The sequence below is a fragment of the Wasmannia auropunctata genome, unplaced genomic scaffold, assembly GCF_000956235.1.
Source record: "Wasmannia auropunctata unplaced genomic scaffold, wasmannia.A_1.0 LD335163.1, whole genome shotgun sequence".
Taxonomy (NCBI): domain Eukaryota; kingdom Metazoa; phylum Arthropoda; class Insecta; order Hymenoptera; family Formicidae; genus Wasmannia; species Wasmannia auropunctata.
In genome coordinates this window covers 211066-233320 of record NW_012027727.1, presented here as the reverse complement: position 1 = coordinate 233320, position 22255 = coordinate 211066, and the positions used below count along the sequence as shown (strand labels likewise).

General features: G+C 40.1%; 2 protein-coding genes across 6 annotated transcripts in view; one reads left to right on the top strand and one right to left on the bottom strand.

Moving 5' to 3' along the window:
- The window catches only part of LOC105457699 (tachykinin-like peptides receptor 99D), a 75792-nt gene extending 54620 nt beyond the window's left edge, over positions 1-21172 (top strand). For all 3 annotated transcript variants that reach the window (XM_011702528.1, XM_011702525.1, XM_011702527.1), the window contains 4 exons: positions 3647-3865; positions 8421-8571; positions 17440-17636; positions 19969-21172. In XM_011702528.1, the coding sequence (XP_011700830.1) occupies positions 3647-3865; positions 8421-8571; positions 17440-17636; positions 19969-20320 (919 nt within the window). In that variant the 3' untranslated portion in view covers positions 20321-21172. The remainder of the gene's footprint in view (positions 1-3646; positions 3866-8420; positions 8572-17439; positions 17637-19968) is intronic.
- Positions 1-22255, bottom strand: part of LOC105457700 (peptide deformylase, mitochondrial-like) — a 127241-nt gene that overhangs the window by 100439 nt on the left and 4547 nt on the right. For all 3 annotated transcript variants that reach the window (XR_975435.1, XR_975436.1, XR_975437.1), the window contains exon 4: positions 15428-15692. The gene's annotated coding sequence lies outside the window, so the exon portion shown is untranslated. The remainder of the gene's footprint in view (positions 1-15427; positions 15693-22255) is intronic.

The window sequence follows — 22255 nt, the reverse complement described above, 5'->3', positions numbered from 1 at the left end:
TATTATAAATAATTATTATATGTTAAAATATCCGATTGTATCTGAGAGTATCCAGTCCAGGCACGTATCTGAAAATATAATTTGTAGTCCTAAGGTTAGAAGTATAAACTGAAAAAGTAAGGAAACCCATAGCGAATAGAAGTAGTACGAGTAAGCATATAAATCGGACGCAAGAAGGTCAAGATTTTCCTCAATCCCTACACTCGAGTACTTGGGATGATGACTGTGTCGCCCGTCCCGGGAGAGGTATGGCTTTGCAAGGTAAAAGGTAAAAAGCCATTTTACTTGGGACGAACGCGAAACAGGTTGGTGGAAAAAGTATCGAAAACTGTATCGTAGTAACTGTGTAACGTAGCCACGTTGCAATCCGACTTTGTGGATTATTCATGAGGAGCACGAAAAGATTTTTTCTTTTTACTCGACTTTCTCCAAACAGGTTCATCTGCTCACCTCTGTAAAATCCTGGTTAATCTCCAGCATTACGTACACGCGTTACAAGTTGATGCTTGGAGGAGGGTAATCAACGAAAAAGCAGCGTACTGACGCGACTTTTTTTTCATCGATCGCAATTGCTTGCAGTGTTCGTAATGAAATTCTAACGAGTTTCTCAACTACGTCGAATTTACGCTTGTAAATTTACGAGTACGTGCCGAAAATAGACGGCGTTAAATTAAAATCGTAAAAAAAATAAAATAAAATAAACAGCGCGGAATAAAATCTTAAATAATAAACGCTCTCGTCTCAGGTATCCAAGTTGGCGTTATATCGTAATAACGTGTACTTGGTCTTTAAATTAGAACACTGATATTAGCTCGGAGTTAAATCATGAGCGTTAAATGGAAATCCTCGTGCGATGCTACCAGACAAGGACCGAGGAGCGAAACCCTCGAGAGTCTCTGGAATTCAGATGCGTGTATCCGTGTACGCATTACAACCACGTCTTAGCGTTCATCTCTGAATTAACATTTGCGGGGGAGAGGGGGAGAGGGGCAAAAAGCACGTTGAGAAACGTCAAGGATATTTCCTTGATGTTTAATGACCCTCCTACGCCAGAAGCTCGGGCTCAGAGAATGAGACTTTGCTCCGTTATCTCTCTCTCTCTCTCTCTCTCTCTCTCTCTCTCTCTCTCACGCGCGTACGCTCTCGCTCTCTTTTACCTTTGGCGGCAACAATGTTCCTGCGAATTGCAACTGCCTGCTGCACGTATGCATTATACCTTGATACCTATCTACCTTGAAGCGAGATATACACGTACGTTTGAGGTCGAGATATGTCTTCCTATGTAAGACACGTCATTCGCATTTTCCAAAATCCGACGAGAACCTCAAACACACATTTTCGAGATATAGAATATTATCACTTCAAGAGATCGATATTATACATATTTATATTGAAAAGCATAAAAGTAAACACGTTTTACAAAAATAAAAATTACGATTGATATTGGAAACATATAGAACCCAATTTAAAATCGACAATATTTCATAAAATGATGTTTTATCACTCTGCCATTTTTCCTCCCCGAGGGAAAACGTATTTTATTTGAAAGACATTTTTCGACTTTCGTACGTCAATGTAAAGTCTCGTGAGCGCAAGAAGATAGTCCGCGTGAAATCGCGAAGGCAGAGGAAGAACAATAGGGACAGAAGTAAAAGCGGCGAGGGGAAGAAGTGACGTGGCGAGAGAAATGCGATCGAACCGTGGGACGAACTTCGTTCTGAACTTTATCTTTGAGAAGGGAATTGAAACGTACGGGATGTATGTACGGTAGCACGGAAACGAAAAACACTCGGCGTTCCCTTTCAGGTACGATCAAACTCGAATGCGATCAGGTCTCCACACGAAAGGCTGAAACCTCCATTCGAAGGAACAATAATCCGTGCCCGTGGCTTTTGCGCTTCAGCTGACATAGAAAGAAAAGAGTGGAAACGCGTGACTCGGCTCGCCTTATAGTTTGTATTAGGGACAAATTTTATTATCGATATTACGATCTTTACGACTGTAAGCGTCGTAAATGCGCTCGAAACGTCATCTCGGACGTAGACATTTGTCTTTGTGTTATATTATTCGCCGTTGGAAATACGGCCGCTGAACGGAGTGGCCGGTCGAAGTGGGTCACAGCGGGATGAAAAAAATGTTTCTTTGTCCATTAATTTCACTACCATCTTGTTCTGCTCCCCTAAGCGAAAACCTTCCCGACTTCCACGTCGCTTATGCAGCCACGACGACTCATAAATGTATTATTCTCTTCGCGAGTCGCATTAATGCGCATCAGTCAGGCGGAAAATTCTGACTAGAATTTTACCCGAAATTGCAAAGAGGTTCACTCCGACGTTTTAACGTTTTTTTTTCTCCCCTTTCCGCTTGAATATAAAATCAAATAAAAATCCATCCCACATTTGATATATTGTTATTTAGATCATTAGGGAATTTATGCGGAGGCTCGCATAACCATGATGGTCTTAAGTCTCCATCATTATTGTCATCATTATCCGTCCCTATCGTATTTCAACCGCTTGCCTACCGTGGCGAGCACGCACGTACCAAACTGTAAGGAATCTAAGTTACCGTAAAACCTCTGTTGTCGTGACGTCATATATTAAACGACTTTATCTCCCGGGACTGCTCAAGCGAGAACGTCGCTGACGAACAACGTCATCAGAGGGGAAGAGGGCGGGAGTGTAAAGACGGATTCGATCGCGATGACATTTGAAGAATCACCGTAATTTCACGAAGAAGGAGAAAAAGACTGCTATCCTGACGCCACGCGGCCGTGATTTGACCTTACGGTCGTCTCTCCCAAATAGCCTGACTACTGGATATTAGAAAATGGATTTCGCGCAACTGCTTTCATTGCTTTATTGCCCGGGCGACGCGAATCGACCTTCCTCTGCACGAACTTCCACTCGTCGAATTGTAGGAAGACACGCTCCACCAGCGGTTTCCATCTCCTTCCTCCCGGCACCAATCTTCGCTCACTTTCAGTAATACGAATTTTACGATTTGATCTACCTTTTTCTCTCTTTTCTCTCTCTCTCATGTATATATATTAGTACTAGTCGCCTTTGGCGGCTCTTAGAGCTCCAGCCATCCGGCGGTGCATCAGTCTCGCAAACACGATTTCACTATCGCGACTATGATATTATCGTTCGGTCTCGTTGCGTCCCCTTCGTATCTTCTTCGTTTGAGACATTTTTACTCGCGCACGCTCTCCGCTCTGTCTCGTCTCAGGGAAAAAAAGCTGACGCTGCCCGATCTAGTATCCCACGGTGCAGCCTGTCCTTATCATCCGGAGACTTTATCATGAAATTCACGTTGCCTCGAGATTCCGACATCGTAGACGCTCCACGTTTGCAACTCTCGGCTTGTAATTTTATTTTAATAAAAATAATAACATATTTCCGCATTCTAAGTGGATTGTTGGTTTTGTATCCACAGCAATCTTGTTCTTCACGAATAACATTTTTTGAAAAGAAGTTTTTAAAATAAAATATTTTACACTAATCATATCTTATTTTTTCATTTTTAATTTTTTCAATCAGATTAATTTAATTCATAATTAAAAATAATAATTGTTTTAATTAAACCGTTTTTACGACCAAATTCTTTATCAGTCGAATCAAAACTATTAATGCGTTTGTTTCAGGTACATGGCCATTGTCAATCCGCTGAAACCACGGATGGGGAAAAAGGCGACGCTATGCGTTGCAATCGTCATTTGGATCATCGGGACAATTCTATCTTTACCGATGCTACTTTTCCACACCACTTACACGCAGTACTTTATGAATGGCGAGGTCCGCGTCATCTGCTACAGTGATTGGCCGGACATGGACAACGATGGGCTTAGCTACTATGAATATTTGTAAGTCAAACCGCTTCAATAACATATTTGCAAAATTTATTTTCAAGTATCCATACATTTCCATATATCCATTTATTATATGTACATTTCCATATATCTTCTATTTGCATTCGCCTGCCTCTTTCGGGAAAATTTATTTCCCTAATCTAATCAATATGTAAATGTAAGGCTCCTTCGTTTCAATTTCGATCGCATACTGAGCAGTAGCGTGTTCAAGATCGTAAGTACTCTCCTCGCGAAGGTCTATTACACGTTCGCGTATACAACAACAAGTCACGGTAGTTAAATGTAATTGCCATTCGCAGTTTTTTTAAATATCGATAACGAGTCAAGCGAGTCACGAAAGAGATAAAAACGTCACTTTCTGAAGACCAATAAAAATGTCACCTCATATACACGGGCATATCCACGCAATTTTATCGTTTACAGTTTATGACTGTTAAACGATTGCGTTTGCCGGTCAGTTGGTTTGTTCTCTGCACATGAGTATTGCATATGCACACGCACACGATGTCTTTCGTTTCCCTTACGAAGCGTTTGCAGGATCTGATACCGCGACGAGAGAGCCGTGTGAAGTTGCTCCTCCCCCCCACTATTGAAAATCCACTAACGACCATTACCACTCGATTAGTGATTATTTGGTGGGATTTGGTAGTCCATTCTTGATGATTGGTAGTCAAGTTGTAAATAATAATATGAAAAAAGACATACGCGCGTGAAGTTAGCCCTTCCTTTCGCAAAATATGGTTTTCCAGACTACGTAAATAATCATAACTGTATAGGCATTCGTTTGGTGGTTGATTACTGACGTTTGATAGTCCATTCTCAATGATTGATAGTCAATATTGTAAATAATAATATAAAAAAAGAAAAACATACGCGCGTGAAGTTAGCCACTCCATTCGTAAAGTATGCGGCTCTCTAGACTGCGTAAGTAATCATTCGTTTGGTGGTTGCTTATTGACGTTTGATAGTCCCGATGATTGATAGTCAAAGTTGTAAATAATAATATAAAAAAAAAGATATATGCGCGTGAAGTTAGCCCCTCTTTTCGCAATATATAACTTTCCAGGTATAAGTAATCATAATTAAATGTAAGCATTTGTTTAGTGGTTGCGTACTAATGTTTTTTTTCATATTATTATTTACAACTTTGACTACCAATCATCGGAAATGGATTACCAAATACTAAGAAACGACCACCACAATCGAGTGGGAATAATCGTTAGTGGATTTTCAGTAGTGGGGAGGGCCAACTTCACACAGCTCGGCGAGAGAGACGAAAATCGAGCTAATAACACCTTGGATTCGGTGCATCGTAAATGTATCGCGTGTCTTCAAAATACTTACCCCAATCACGCGCGATTAAATCGAGCTTTGATCGGATTGTAATTACAGATGGGAATCTGAACTGTGCTCCACATTTGCGTCCCGCCACGATCCGTACGATCGTCCATTAAGATAAGGCAACGCGAAAACGTATACTCCGCCGAGATAACGTACTCGCACCGGGTGCCGTTTCCTAATTGAAAGATTCGGACGGTATACCCCGCGGGGCAACTTCGGCGCTTATCGTGCATAGCACGTCATGCAAAATCACGCACAGGCGACGCCCATGGTGGCCAGGTGAACTCTAATCCCGATATAAATGCCGTTTCGAACAGCCGTTGCCTAAAATAACTCACGTCGCTTAATCCAAGTTCACGCGATTCTATCAATCGTTCTATGTAATCTCGATCTAGCCCCAAGAATTTCGCCGACCCCGCGATTACGGAGATTCGTGTGTGCGACACGGAAGCTTTCCCATATTTCGCCTCTCGCCTCTCATATTTACTCATCGTGAAGCATAGAGGAGTGTCGTTTCGGAGAACGTTTTATCAATTGATCGATGTAAAAGCATCTACTAAATTGATCTTTCGAAACTTATCGAGATTATAAGCTTAATCGGACATCTTCCATCTGGATGTAGCAACGAGGTCATGCATATCGACAAATGATAGCATATAAAGAAACAGGAAAGAGAGAGAATTTATTGTTGCACGTAAAATTTACTATATAGGCCGCACCTTACAAAGGCGCAGTTTATAATGAAATTATATACGATAATATCCTATAATCATCATACAATGCTTCAAGCGTATTAAATTAATGAAGATTAATTACGGTCGTAAATTCTAAATTCGTCGAGATTACAATAATTATAAATTACAAAAATGAGTGAATAATATTGCTGCATATATAAATATGAAATATTTATCGACCTCAAGTTACTCTCTATACATAGTAAGTTATTGGAAAAAAAAGAAAAGTTGATTACAGAAAAAAAAATTTTTTTAAGAGGAGAAAAAAATTAAGAACAGGGATTATGTCTCAAATAAATTCTTCAAATTCATGGAAACCATAATCATCGTTATCAATTCACGTTAAATATATATCATTCCTGACAAGCCTTGTTTGTTTTTAGAAACGCGATTTTATATCAAATGCAATTTCGCATTTGAGTCAATCTATATTTATTGTCGTATAATAAGATTTTAGCTTATTTTTCCTTCTTAAAATTTTTTGAACGCATTTCCTTCTTTCGGTGCGAAACGGTTCCAGGCGTCATGCAATCTGATACTCGTGTAATCCTCAAGCGCAGCGAAAGCAAATTAATGTATAAATATCAGAATTATTATTGCGGCAAATAGTCGTTCATCGATTTCCTTGAAAATTCCGCTTCGCTACTGAATTTGCTCGTTCCACCACCATTAAACGTTGATGATTAAAGCTTTTACGTACCTCGACGGCTCGAAATCCGCGTAAAGTATTCTAAATCGGAATTACGCGAGTATAACCCGATGAATTCATGCACCGCTAGTTTTTATTCGTTCGGAAATCAACACCGGTTTTCCAAGCGTAACGCGGGCGCGGAATCGGAAATTTCGATTGTTGTATAATAGCTTGCGACGCCTCGTAATCTGATTGCATCGAACGCGATAATCCATTAATGAATTCATTACCGTTTGTTAATAATCCTAATGCAGAACGCGTTTTAACGTCCTCATCATCACAGTGAGCTAAATATGCTCCGTTAGAAAATTAACAGCTGTTAGCGTCGCTTTCGGATCATCATAATTACCGTAATTAATGCACGTAGATAGGATTAGTCGCAAAAATTGCGGCCGCGTGCTCTCGTCATGTGCGGCGTTAAAAACGCGCTCGAGATTTTTGCGTGGTAATTTAGTCAACGTGCTCCCTTAGCCTTTCAACGCAAATTAAAACTGATTGACTGCGCGAAAAAAAAATGACGATTACATTTTTTTTCTCTTTCCTTGAAATATCGTCCGCGCGATATTTTGTAATCTCGTAAACCCCCTTTTAAAATATTTCGCTCGCAATCTCTATCTCTACATCCCGCTCGACGGAAGTAATAACTTATGCGTGCGTTACGCGTAATTCGCTTAACTGTCCCCTACCCATAAATTACACCAAACACACCATCGTTATATATCCCGCTGCTAAAGGTTAACGGCAATTACGTGATTATCATTAGCCGCGTACGCGCCTACATGTAAATGATTACACACGGGTTTTCGCGTCGAATCAGCCCAGGCTCGCGGCTTAACTCGTCTGTGTCTGACTTGATAATGCGATCGTTGATACGCTTTCGTCGACTGCAAACAACACCCACCAGACGCGCACACACTCGCCGGTTCATTAGGTCTATAATATGTGCGCTAGCGTAATATATATCAGCTATACACCGTGATCGGCGTGCTTAATGTCCAGAGAATTCGCGGGCGCGCCCGTATTATTTTCGTTCGACGCGCTGAATCGGCGCACATTTGAGGCCGTGCGCTTTGTGAAAGCGGTTATGCGCCACGATATACTCCCCCTGTAGAACAAAAGCGTGCCGCGCGGGACCGCGATACCGCGTTATTTTCATTTTCCCTTTGAGCATCACGTGTCATCGCTTTCTCGCGCCATCCGATGGAAATTTATGTCGAAAGTGCCGCACACGGGCGTAACACCTGTGACTTCGTGAAATAGCTCGGCTCTGTAGCAAATTTGATTTGTCCAAACCACAAATTAGGTCGTACATACGCGCAATTGCGAAATATATAACCGCGTTCGCGAATGAATTTTGTAATTGACTCGTCAACGAATTACTCGCGCTCAACTGTAATTCTAAAATCGACATTTTAACGAAAAATCTGCGCGTAATCTATTTTCCTTTTGTTTGGATTTCCATTTGTAATTTCCAATTTCAAGAGACTGTAATGTAATTAAAGCGTAAATTACATTTCTGCTAAAGAAAAGTGAGATTAAGTGGAAAAATAAGATCTTTCCTGTCTGTTTAAGTTTCTTCTTAAAGCACAGAGGCTTTAATTCTTGATGTCAACTTAATAATGACCACCTTAAATACTCTCTCTAGCCGAAGAGAAAGATCTAGTTTATTCAAAGAATCTATAAAAAAAACTCGCGATTCCTAAGACGACTCGTAGACTAGATTTTTCTCGATATTGTGCCGCATAAATTTACTCTTGTGAGTGGGCGTTTAATTTATTTTCAGGTACAATGTTATCTTCATGATAATGACGTACTTTTTACCAATCGGATCCATGACGTTCACCTACGCCAGGGTCGGCCTGGAATTGTGGGGCTCGCAGAGCATCGGAGAGGCCACGGCTCGACAGCTCGAAAACATTCGGAGCAAACGGAGGGTATGTATAATATGAATTAATATCTGCGCATAGTTCAAACGCTGAAATCGCTTTCGTTCCAACGATCGAAAGGTGAATTTAATGCGGAAAAGCGTGAAGGCGTTTACGCGACACAAAAAGATTTTTCTCTCTCTGTTTCTTTCTTTCTGGTCTTTTTTTTTCGTTAATTCTCTCTTTCGTAATATTTGATCGGAAAGAAAAAGTAAACTTCGTCTCTTAATACTTCGCAAAGACGGGATAAATGTTAATAAACTTCATAAACTCGTGTTGGAATTTGTTGTAATATGCTCCTTGTGCTCGATGGCGTTGAAGTAATTAAAGTGCAGTGTCGCGGCTGCACTTGTAGCGTATTTACACGAAGCGATGCAACTAACAAAGTAATCCTGGGCACGCCCTTTATCTCTCTCTCTCTCTCTCTCTCTCTCTCTCTCTCTCTCTCTCTCTTTCTCTCTCTCTCACGCACACACACACCGGGACCTGGCCAAAACCGATGTACGAACTATCTCAATTAATTAAGTTTAGATGGAACTTCAGACAATTTCTGTTCACGTTCTAGTCTTCTGTTCGCTACGCGTGCGAAAAAGGAACATACACCGCGTGTGATTTCGTCTCCTCTATATACCTCCCTTGCAGGATACTAAATACAAATCGTAAATATCTAATATTCATAAAAGAAATTTCGCTATATCTGAACGTACAATTATTGCGAAAGTGTTCCACCGTTACTGGTCTGATTATCTCGACATATCAATGCAATGTCCGTTGAAAAATAGCGTTATACGCGTTACTGGCACATCGCGCGGCGAGGAGCTACCGATAGCGATCATATAATGCATTTCGCTCTCAGTCGTTTCGCTCTATCACACATACACACATACAGTTCGTATCTCATCAAAATCTCCGATCTTTTATTTCCTTTATATAATCTACGCGATTCTTATTATAAATTATTACAAGTTACTCGCGTTATAGCTCTCAGGAGAGAGCACGTAGCGTCCACGATTGGCGAGATGTTAGGAAGATTGCGACGCGTTGATAATTACAATAAATGATGTAAATCCGTACGACCGATTGTGTGTGTGTGCAAATGCGAGCAATGCCACATAATCGGGTAATATACGTACATCAAATTCAGAAGCACGCGGGGTAACGCATGCGAGCGGCATTAAGATTCGCGTGAAACGATAATATTCCGCAGCCTGATGATATTGGCCTTATCCGTCCCTCGTAAACTCGGCTTATCGGCTCTGTTTTAGTAGCCGCAGGGGGGGGGTCCCACGATTTTCTTTCCTTATGAATAACATCATCGATTCTCCAATATCATCCGCGCGGCAATGGAAACCGCGCTACACGCAAAACAAAAAAAATCCGAAATACGTCTCTGTCTTTTCTTATCTTAATGGCGCTATGGTAATTTTTATTGCCTGTATGATGAATGAACGGGTGCAGACGACTTTCGCAGACCGCAAAGATCCTTTATAGCTATAAAAGCAAGTACCTACTTGCCGCGCTGGTAGAAAAATGGCGGAATAGACGTACAGAATGTCCAGACAATTTTTTCAATGCACGACAGACCGATTGTGAAGTACACGAATTACTCATAAGAGTAAGAATAATAATGGTTAATAATCACGCGTGTCATATATTTTTCGTGGATATCTACAAGCCTTTAGGAGAGTCGTATCTCAATGTTAATGATAATTTCTTTCCCTCCTTCCTTCGTCCAGCGTGTCGCGTGCGAAACGAGAAAATATGATTACGCCGCGACACGGTGCTTCACTCGCTCGTGCAGCGCGCGAAGGTGTTTTGCTGAAAAACGTCTTCTCAATTAGTCTTAAACGCGATGTGCAACGACTATTTACGAGCTTAATGACGAGGCGAGGATTGCGAGTGTACGCGAGCCTTGCCTACCCAGAGGTTCCTCAGAGAGACGGCGAATCTAAAGCCCGGCCATAATTCGCAATTAGACGAGTCCGCACCCTCGCGGGCCCTCCATTTCCGACGCTTTGACTTTAACTCGTCCGACTACTTTCGGTCAATAAAGTTTGCGGGGGAGAAAGTTTCATCTATCCTCCACGGGCATCCATCCAACGCGGACGACGTGGGAGGCTTAGTTAATTTTTGGTTTTTCAGGAGAAAGAAAGAAAGAAAGGGAGAAAAAAGGGACGGGAGAAAAGAGCGGCCCGCGGGGCCGATGATCCCTTTGTTTCAAAGAAAAATATCCGTGTACTCTATCACGTACGCGATACGAGCAACGGATATCGATTGCCTACAAGCGTTTATTGCCTACAATCGTTTGTGATCTGCGTTCCGAACGGGGTTGAAAAACGATTAGATATAAGTCTCTATACCAACCGGCCAACGGCCAACGCCACTGCCACTATAGTTTGCTCTCGCAAAACGTTGCAGCTGCAACTTTTTAAATGGGACGCGATGAATTATGTGAAATGGTGATAAATGTAAGGAAATATCTTCATCACTTGCACGATAATATATAAAATGTCTATATGTATATTATATGTGTGATATAAGCGCAGTTAATGCTGAAATACTATCTAATCGAGGAGAACGATTGCGAAGAAGAGAATAAATGGAATGTGATTATCGGACATAAAAATGGACATCCTAAATGGACGTGTAATGAATTCGCAACGAAGCGGTCGATACGTGTGCAAGAAGGATGGTCGCATATTTCCTCGGACGTACTATAGAAGAGACTAAATCCGTAATTCGTCTCTAATACCAATTGCACATGCAATACTATGTGTATAAATTACAAACACGTGATACATTCCTAACGTATTCTCGTCAAAAAAATCTTCATAATATTTAGAAAACGTGTACAACATAAAGTACAACATCTGGTTCTGACGTTTAAATTAAAATTATTGATCAATCACTAAATTAAAATTTACGCGGTTGACAGATTTATAAATTTCTATATTCTTAAAAATTCAAAAGAAGTGTTTATTATCGGAAATTATTCAACGTGTGAGTTAAAAAGAAAAAGGTTGTGAAAAAGATTACACGACGTAATCGAGAATGTGTATCGATTTATATAGTTAACAAATTTGTCACTTTCTATATTCTTAAAAATTTTTAAGGGAATGTTTATGGGAGTGTTTATTATCAGAAATTATATAGCGTCAGTATGCGTTAAAAAGAAAAAGATTACGAAAAAGATGTAATCGAGAATATTGAGCGTGATTCGTGCCCGAACGAGTGTGATCGAGATGTGCGTTTCGGTCTTCTCGACTGTTGGCGCAAAATAGTAGTAGATATGTCGTGAAAGTCAGCCGAGAAACACACCGTTGTCTCACCCTCGAATTAATTTTTGTTATCCAAATCATGGCAGATTTTTGGTTTTCATAATGTGCGATAATCATCTATCAGTCGATAAATAAAAAAAATTTGAAAAACTTGTATCTTTTCTTCCCGCTATTTAATTTCTCAAGTCAAGCTGCGCGGTGATAGGACATAATACTTGCTATTCTCATTATTTCATGTTTTACATGTATTTTAAAATTACTATTAAAACCCGTATACATTCGATGAAATAGATAAATGAAATCGAGTCATTTATCCGTGCCATCGCATAACATGAAAAATGACTCGATCATTGATCTTGGACTGTATTAAACTAGTGTCTTGACGTGAACGTGGTAGAAAACATGAGAATTTCGTTTTTGTCTTGACTATTTCGAGACAAGCGATACAACGGCGAGAATAATATACGATCAACTGTCGCAAGTATCGTATCGTCCACATCTTTTCGAGAAGACGACTTATAAAATAAAATATGCAAGGTCTGTCAAAAGTGCATACCGTAAAACATCAAACCGTGCTCACGTTCATATTGGTTCTCTGTATTTGTTCTTGTTATACGCACTATAGCATGGACGTACAAAACACGTCGCGTTCCTTTCGTCTCATCGCGTCTCCCTAGCATAGTCGACGGAACGTATAAATGTAAAGCAAACAGCGCATACTGACTTCCCTGAAACCTGCATAGAACGTCTATTACAACGACGATAATTGTAGTAATTAATCATTGTAACAACCTTGCCTTTTCGATAAGAGTATATTTAAAGACGCCAAAGCGATGAATGAGACTGATAAAATTGCAAAACTCTGTGAAAAAAGAAAAGCCACGACTCAGCTTATCGGTTAAATTTTAATTTCTCAACTCTCTGACTTTACACTCTTAGTTGCTGATTTAGATTCCAATATTCCAAGTTTTTTTTGCTCATGCATATAAGAATGAGGTAATAGTTCAATTCTATTAATATTTTAATTTTAAATTTTATATGTAAAAGCAGTACTATATGAACCACGTGGAACGAGCAAGATTTAAAGTTTCATGTTACACAATTTGAGCAGCATATAATCGTAAACAATACACCACTCAATAAGTCTGTGTCAAATAATCAATAAAATCTCTAAATCTATAAAGCCCCATCTACCTAAGTCGCAAACGCACAACGCAATCGTAAACGCGGAGAAAAAAGATAAACGTCAAAAAAAAAAAAGAAAGAGAGAAACGTCCATGTTTGCGATTGCGTTTTGCGTTTGCGTTTTGCGTTTGCGACTTATGTAGATGGGCCTTAATGCGTTAAGAAACGAAAGGAAGAGATAACACACTTGCGTTTAATTAAAAGATATGCGTGGGGGAAGGAGCTACATATAGGATTATGTAACGCTGCAGCAGGAGAATCTAGTTAAACGAGGGCCTCCTCGGTATGTTCGAGTGGGAGTGCATTGGATTTCGATTAGACGACAAAAGGCGTCCGTTCCGTTATATTCCGCCACATCCGGAATCGCTGCTCCATTCCGTCGCAGCGTACGTATATATATCGACGCAACGTTCCGACCGCGGCGGACCGCCAATATACGCGCGCGCTCTGGTTACGGATCTCACGTCCGTTACAAAGCTTACCCGCGTGTACAAGTGCGGGTTTCGCTCCGTGTACGACGTGTGTGGACACAAACGGCCCGTATCTACAGGCAGACCGCAGCGTTACTGACAATTATCGCAATGAAAACGTTATGGCTTCATTTGACGGATATAACACGTATAATTCCTATTATCTCGTATTTACGTTCCCACGACGAGAGATACTCTTGAGATATATAAGCCTCTTCTCCTTTCACGATCTTCAGAAAGTTTCTCTCGTTAGATTTTGTTACAATTTACTCGAAAGCGAGAGAGAGTGCTTCGCTCGGCGCAATTCGGTTTAGTCAAATTACGCGAACGCCCACTGCGTTAGATTTACATACGAATGGAGCAAAGCCAAAGCCGCCGAACGCGAGCCTTCAGTCTCTCGCCTTTCATTATACGGCCGTTATATTTTCGTCGCGTTTCCCCACTAATTGTATAGATGCGCTCTTGAAAATTTTAAAAAAAGTTGCCCGTGGTGCGAAATTTTAAAATGCACGCAAAGTGCGGGGCGCGCGTGAAACATAAACCTGAGTAAAGTACTTAAACTCCTCGGAGTGTCGCTTTTAAACTTGAGGCATAAATATGTCTAGAGTACATTTACATGCACTTGCAATTCAGCAAGTATATATACTCCTCCTAATTGTAAAGTTACGTAAAACATCTTTTGTTTCGCGTACCTGTACAAATAGTTAAATTAAGCTTACTATAATAGACCTCATATATATAATTGTCATATGAATTTGATATCAAAATTAGATGAGATACTCACAATGAAATCTCACGTTTCCAAACAGAATGATTTAATGAGTAACATTTGAATGAGTAACATGAGAAATAAGTGTACATTAAATATTCCATTTCTCCTATTTCAAATTAATTATTAATACATGATCAATATATTCGATATAACGCAATTTCTCACTTTCCGAATAATTCAGCGAGTCGCGTTATTATTCCACGCTATCGCAAAACAATGGATAAATTATATTTAAAAGTTCAAAGCGCGATGAGAGGTTTATTTGAAATTTAAACATCGCTAGGTACGTCGCGTAATTGTCCGCAAAAAACATCTCAAAACAATAAATTATAAATTCGCGTTCTCTCTCGTTCGAATTTCTATACCGAATAGAATAAATCGCATGAAACTGTTTCCCGTTAATCATTTTTATATATGTTTATGAGATTCTAATTACGCGGATAAGTTTACTAAAGTACTATCATAAAGCGTTTTTTTTTAAACAGGAATTTTTCTTAAAAATCGATTATTCAACCGCGAGAAGGGGTAAAACTCAGGTTGTGTCTCACGACACAAACTTCATTTAAGTTCTTCAATTGAGTCGCGATTGCAAATACAACGATAACGAATACCAAATTAACTACTAGTTATTAAACCGTACCATGTTTCAGGACTGCTTTCCTGCCCAAGTTTTCTCAACAGAAATACGAACGGTATAAATACGGAGATCTTAATGCTCCGCACGCTTGCCGGAAACGAGAACGATAAGAATCCAATTTTGTGTCGTCCCTTTCGAACGTGTAGTGATAAACAAGTGGTCTCTAATTAATTCGTCGGTTGATAAAAACAGAAGAGATACTTATATAATATCCGAAATATTTGCGATACCTGTCTCGGTAAAATATATATTATGAAAAATGAATAATACCTCTTTTATGGTGGTTACATCGTTATATACATCTCCGCGGAGGGAAGATTTCTGAGATCGTGTCAAATGCGCTGGTGTATGAATGCCCGCGCTACTACAAGCCCGCGGGAACAATAGAGAAACTAACAGTGAGAGGCTGACGGTGAAGTCTGACATTTCGAGGAAGAAAAGGGATGTCGGGATAATGTGACCAGTCGTCGGGACACAAACACGCGCGGGCGAACTACTTCTCTTTGGCCTTAATTATACTTACCCAGCGGCGGCAGCGGCAGCAGCAGACTCCATTCTCTTTCCGGATAAGAAATCGGCAAATAGACGTCCCAGCCGTGGGCCGAATTGTATAAGATCGAATCCCCTGTTCCTCAATTATTTCGGAATGGCAACGGCGAGGGAGCAATTCTTCTGATTCCTTTAGCGGAAAAATCGGCACCGATAGCGATGAAGTATGCCGCCCACTAATTCCCTTCATTCCGACATTCCGGGTGGTCTTCCGGATGGTCGATTCTCCGGTTCCTTTCCTACAAAAAAATGCAATTATACACAAATTAGTCGTTTCTTAATTCCAAAATAACATATCTTTTTTCATTCAGTAATATTTCAAAACGAGAGGTTTATGCAATTTTATGTTACGCAAAATAAATTCTTTTTTACTTTGTTCATTTATTTATCTATTGAACAGTTTGGCGGATTAAAAAAGAAAGTGTGAAAGAGAATATATAATACAAAAAAAAGGAAAAAGAGAAAAAATAAATTATACAAGACAGGGCTACTCAAAATTCATTGCCGCGAATAAAACGCCGGTGCGATTATCGTGGATTTTTCGAGCAAGAGAGAAAAATGCAAATTCTTATCCGACTTCGTAGAGAACGTAGCATAGAGAAGCAACAAAAATGCGCTCCGGATGTATCTCAAAGCTTTACAAACACTTGCCGAAGGTCGGGTATAAATATTCGGAGGAAAATATCACAGTCCGCTGCGCTAAAGCGATTTTTCCAAAGTGCTTACACTGAAATGCCAAAGCCATTCTCTTTGAATACGAATTGATGAGCGGTATTCACTGTTGTAAATTGTAATCGAATCAGTCGCTGGATCCACATTGTGCACCTAATGCAAATCGCGTAACCACACTTACCGGCGTGGGGGGGGGGGGGAGGGAAATATTAATCTACTTTTTAATTATCTAAGGAAGATAATGAAGTACAGCTCGTAACTATCTCGAGAAATCCAATTTAAGTTATTTCTCAAATAGCCGCTCTCTCTCCTACAAGCTGTCCTCGACTGATTACGAGAACTATACCTGCGCGAAGTTGAGTAGGTCGTTAATTTCAACGAAAAGGAGAATCCCTCTTCGGAACAGACAAAAGCGTAGTATAACGCGGAAGAGAAGGTAAGACGAAATTGAATTTCACGATAATAGTAAAAACGACGGAGAAATCGATAGGTTACAAGCACTTTGTTATCGTGGATTTAATCACCCGTAAGAATTCCTTGCAGAAAAATGGCATATTCAAAGAAGCATTTATTCGCAATAAATTACCGATCGAAACTGGCCAAGATGGAAACTGTGCGTGACGCACAAACAATCGGTAGCTTTATTTTCATGCTGCGCATCCAGTAATTAGTCGCATTATTTCGATGCGCGTTCCACGGAATATTAAATACGGGAAACCCCCTCTCGTTACTCGAGGAAATCCTCATTCGCAGCGCGGGGATGCTCCCGCGAGTCGAATCTAACAGGTGTTTTCATTAAAATCATCGGTAATTTGGCGGCATAAAATCATATGTTACATATTTGTGTATAAATATATTTATACATCTATAATATAAAATAATTATGATCATTTGCATATTAATTATCAGAATGTAATCTTCTATTCAATCAAATATGAAACATATGAGCTGATTATTCTCTTATTATATAATATATTGTTCAAACAATACAATTAAAAAACAGCAATGTATTGTTTCTAATTATTTAACGCAATTTATACGGAGAAATCTTGACGTACAATGTGAAGGAGAATTTATAAACGTAAGTTTAAACCATATGATAAGTTTAAAGCATATTTTTGTGATTGCTCCGTTATAAAAATGCACATTAACGTAAATTTCTTTTGCTCGATAAAATTGTTAAGGTAACTGAAAGCAATGCCCCCGCTTTCTTTGCCTTTATCGGAAAAGAACTAACTCTCCATAGTGATTTAATCGTGGAGAAACGACCGGTCTTTTATATCTTGACTGATACGAATTTTCTTTACATTTCAGGTCGTAAAAATGATGATAGTCGTAGTAGTAATATTCGCGGTGTGCTGGCTTCCGTTTCATATGTACTTCATAGTGACGTATTATCTGCCAGAGATTACAACTAAACCGTACATCCAGGAGGTCTATCTGGGCATATATTGGCTAGCGATGTCCAACAGCATGTACAACCCCATAATTTATTGTTGGATGAATACCAAGTAAGTAATTTCTTGCTTCTCTACTTATAATCATCAGAACGATCGCTTTTTGCTCTGTTGCTTGCAATGATGTGTTTTTTTTTTTTTTCAAATTGTGTCGCATATTGTAACGAAAGATGAATCTCCTCGTAACGCGCCGTCGCGCCGCGCCGGCATCGTAATCCGAGAATTATTTCTTGAATCCTCGTGTGCACGCCGCGCGGGTACAACCAACTTCATGAGATAAGCAAATACGTAGATATAGTATCGACAAATCCTCTCGTCATTTGTTAGCAAAGTTCGCGAAAGTTTCCCTCTTCAACATCTCGGATACCGTGCGGTGCTTCGTACCGTAAGTTTGCCTATCGCGATACGCAAGGACTAACTTAAATTATTCTATGCTAATTAGCGGATCTACACAAATTAAACACGAATCTTCGTTACAAAATATCCGAGTCGCTGTTGAAGTCGCTATACACAGTTACTCGACACGAGTTTTGAGTTTCTATTAACTGTCGTTTATACATCTCATCATATTTTGCTAAAATGTGACACCGTGAATTATGTCGATTTTCAAATTGTATTTGTTAACTCTCAAGTTATCAAGATAAGATATACGGTCGTCAAATGGGATATATATTTATACACAGTGCACACACTTGTAAAGCTATAGAGATCTGTAAAAATAGTTTGGTCGCTTATTACAGTTGTAGCAGCTTTATCTTAAGGCTCTTAATTAAGAAGACTCTCGATTGCCAGCGATCATTTAGCCGTCGTTACCTCGTCGAGAGTGTTTGACGAACTGTCGAGAGTTAATCCAATATAGCACACAGAAGATAAGCTCATCCGACTTTAGAGATACTTCGGAGGAAGGGTGGGATGGGGTGGGGTGGGGATGGGGCGTTGGAAAGAGGAGGGGGAGAATGCCCGAAGTTATTACAGGAACAGGAAGTAACGTCGTTGCCATTAACGCGTTTACACAAACGATCAATTTGAATGCTGAATATCCGCGATAATGGAAACGCGGTCGCGACCAGATCGAGATTCCGATACATGCAAAATAAGCGATTCGTATCGTCATAGAACGGAGCGCTATGGCACCGCAGGGATGTTGTTTTTAAATACGTATTCTCCCCCCCGGCTCGGTGAACGTCGCTGACCGACTGACGTCCATCGAGAAAAGCCGCGCGAATCTTCGGAGAGCAATCGAAATAATTTCGCTTCGCCCGCAAATGGGAATGGGAATGGGAATGAGAGCGTTGTCGAGGAATCGATCGAACCGTCGGCTCGGATCCCCCCCGCGCTTTCCGTTTCCCCGCCAAACCCGCCGCGTACACGTCACACGCAGCGTGCACGTTTTGTTTCTTACTAACATCGGCATTGTCGCTATTTATTGGCCCGCGAAAAAAAAAAAGAATAAATGTAACGTCAAAAACAATAAAATGGAAATGTAATACGTCGGACATTCCGCTACGTGCGGACGATACGGACATCGGCGGGATGAACGCGCGGATTTCAATTTTCCACGTGCTATCGACAGAATATGCCTTGGTCCCATAAATATTCATATACGACACGATACGCCGGTATCATTGTGTTTCCGCGTCCGGACCACGATCTCGTAATGACGGTGAATAATAATAAACAACGGCGCAGCAATAGGGCAGTAATGTAATAATTGGATTACAGCCCACTCTCTTTCTCTCTGTATTGTCCTTGCGAAATTTTTTTGGGCAATCAGGCGATTCCGGTAAAGCATGATTTAAAAAAAAAAAAAATCTTTCTTCTTCCGCGTGTATCGTAAAAAATATATGAGCTGTATATGAGAAAACTTTGCGATCTCTATTTTTCAATTTCTTTCTCTGCAAGAAGTAAAAATGTAAAAATAAATATGTACGTGACACGCGAATTGTGCTCCCCGAGTTGAATGACAGCCGAGATATTTCCCTTAGGAGGATCAGGCTTACTTGGTATAGCATGCATGATTTAAACCATCCTGTTTCCATGGAATATTTTCATAAAGAAGAAGAAAACGAAACTTTGCGATTTATAATGAACAAAGATATAAGGGAACAAAAGTATTAAATTGAAATTACCACGGCATATGGATAATCTTTAATAAATTATAATTGAATAATTGAATTGGATAATCTTGATTCGTTGCTGCCGACACTTATATGTCCAGAATATTTTACGAGTGTAATGCTCATGACCACGAGTATACCTACTTGTATTCTCTAAGCGTATAATAAGAAACAAAGATTATTCGACTCAAAATTATCCATACAATATGGTATAAATTCATCTTGACAGTTTTAAGACTGAATCGCCAACGCTGCTTTGTGCGTCACAGATTCCGCCGTGGCTTCGCCCAGTTCTTCTTCTGGTGTCCGTGGGTGCGGGTGACGGCGGAGCCGTCTCTGTCGCGTTCGGAGGCCGTGACGTCCAGGTACAGCTGCACCGGTAGCCCGGACATGCACAACAGAATATCGCGGAATGGTACGTGCACGTGCTTAACGGAGCACATTTGCACCAGCACCGGCTCCACAACGCCTAGGAGCGAGTCAGAGTCTTATCCCGAGGACACTGACCCAGCCCTGCAGAGGGACGCGCGAGCATCGTCGATAGATTTGCGCCACTTGGTCCCCGACGTCCTCGTCGACGTCGATCGCACCAACGGTGTTGTCGCGACCACCTCGCACTGATCACACCGCGAAGTTACGAGCACAGCTTGTCTCTTCTTTTCCCCGAGCACACCCCGAGTACACGCTCGATTTGGCGGAACGAAAAGACATCGGCTCGTGTTCCTTTTACGTTCGCGACGCGCGTTTAAACTATTCATATACGTCCAACACGGGGCGTAAAGTACAGACGTAAAACCGTCATTCGATATAAAAAATTGTTTGTGCATATAAATAATGAAGATTCGATGCGAGGTGAGAATCGAATATATTTAGCGCTAAATGTGTAGTGCCAGATACGAGCAGTTCCCTTTGCATCCCGCGGTTCGTATTGATCACAATACAGTAAAGTAACCCAGGCGGGAAGTAATAAACACGAAACGAACGTGGAAGTAAACTATGATTGCATGTTTGTTGTTCGTTAACTCACGAAAAATATTTCTCTGCAAGATCAAGAATTAAGCCTTTGATTAGGCAGTCAAGGATAAATTCTCTTAATAAATGCAAAACCTTAGAATTTTTCCATATTTAAGTAATTTACTGCCCAAAAGATTAATTCTTGATAATAAAATATGTGTTAAGAGAAAAATATCTAGTTTAATTTTAGCGCATTGTTTTCTATAGCTTTTTAATTGAGTAGATGTTTTGTTGTTCCCCAATATTGTTATATAAATAACTAATATCATCTTTTCTCTCCATTTATATCTTGAAAGCTCATCTAGTTTATTTTTCACATAAAGCATTTCCATCCCATTGAATTTCAATTAAATAACACACATACATCTGTCACTTTAGTTATGTTATAAGTTAAGTTTTTTAACACATGTTGATTTTAGAATGATTGCACGCAATAAAAAGTAATACTGTTCCTTTTGAGATCCTCGTTTGATTTTTGATACGCGGCAACGAATTCGATTCGACTCGCACGAATTACACCCGAACGCATAACGCATATACGGTTAAACTCAACGTACGGCACGGAACGGCGCTGTTAATCACCGTAGTATAATTGGATATAAGCACGATACGTAGCAATCGATGTATCGATGCAAACAAGCCCTATTTCTAATTCGATAGGCACGGTGCGAATACCGCTGCACCTGCAATCAGTGAGAGGCGGAAACGACCGGCTGTTGGCTCATCATCGCGATCATGGCAAAAAATGGAGGACCTCGCAGACCAGAGGACACGTGTCCTTGCAGGAGGAGGAAAACTCGCAGCAACAACGAGTACACACCTGGATATGAAAATATCTGGATATGAGAATATTTAGGTCACCTTTTAACGCCCGGCTCCTTCCGCCGGTCGACCGACTCGATCGCACCTGCGTTTCCAGCAGCGTCCCGGGAAGGAGCGTTTATCGCCTCATATATAAGCTAGTCCTTGTATAATAGGCCAAAGACGCAATTACTATGTTTCGAGAACTTTAATCGAGTTTCTCTCTCTCTAGTCACGCGCGACGTTAATCGCGCGAAGAGATTATCTGTGTTATTACATTACACGTAATGTAATTTGAAGGAGTAATTATGTTGACTATCACTGAATTATCTCTATCGCCGTATCTTTTATAGTCATTAAAAAAAAATCAACGGACCAAAATATTGTATTTACTGCAGTTTCTTCGTAGTGTATACGCGGTGTTTTTTAAAAGTAAACGCATCAAGATTCGCGATTAATCGATGTTAGAAAAAAATGTAATGTTTACATCTAAGGAATAATGATTTATAACGCGTAATAACATCATCGCGTAATTGTCGTGTTCCTATCGTATGTAATAATTCTTCCAAAGAGAAAACTGATGAATCCAAGACTAAGGCTCTTGTTTAAAAATAAAATATTTCTTCAATCAATAGACTTAAGAATTAAAAGATAAAATTTACATATATTTTATGCTAAGTAAAAAATATAAAACATATATGTATAAAGTTATATATATATATATGTATATATATATATATA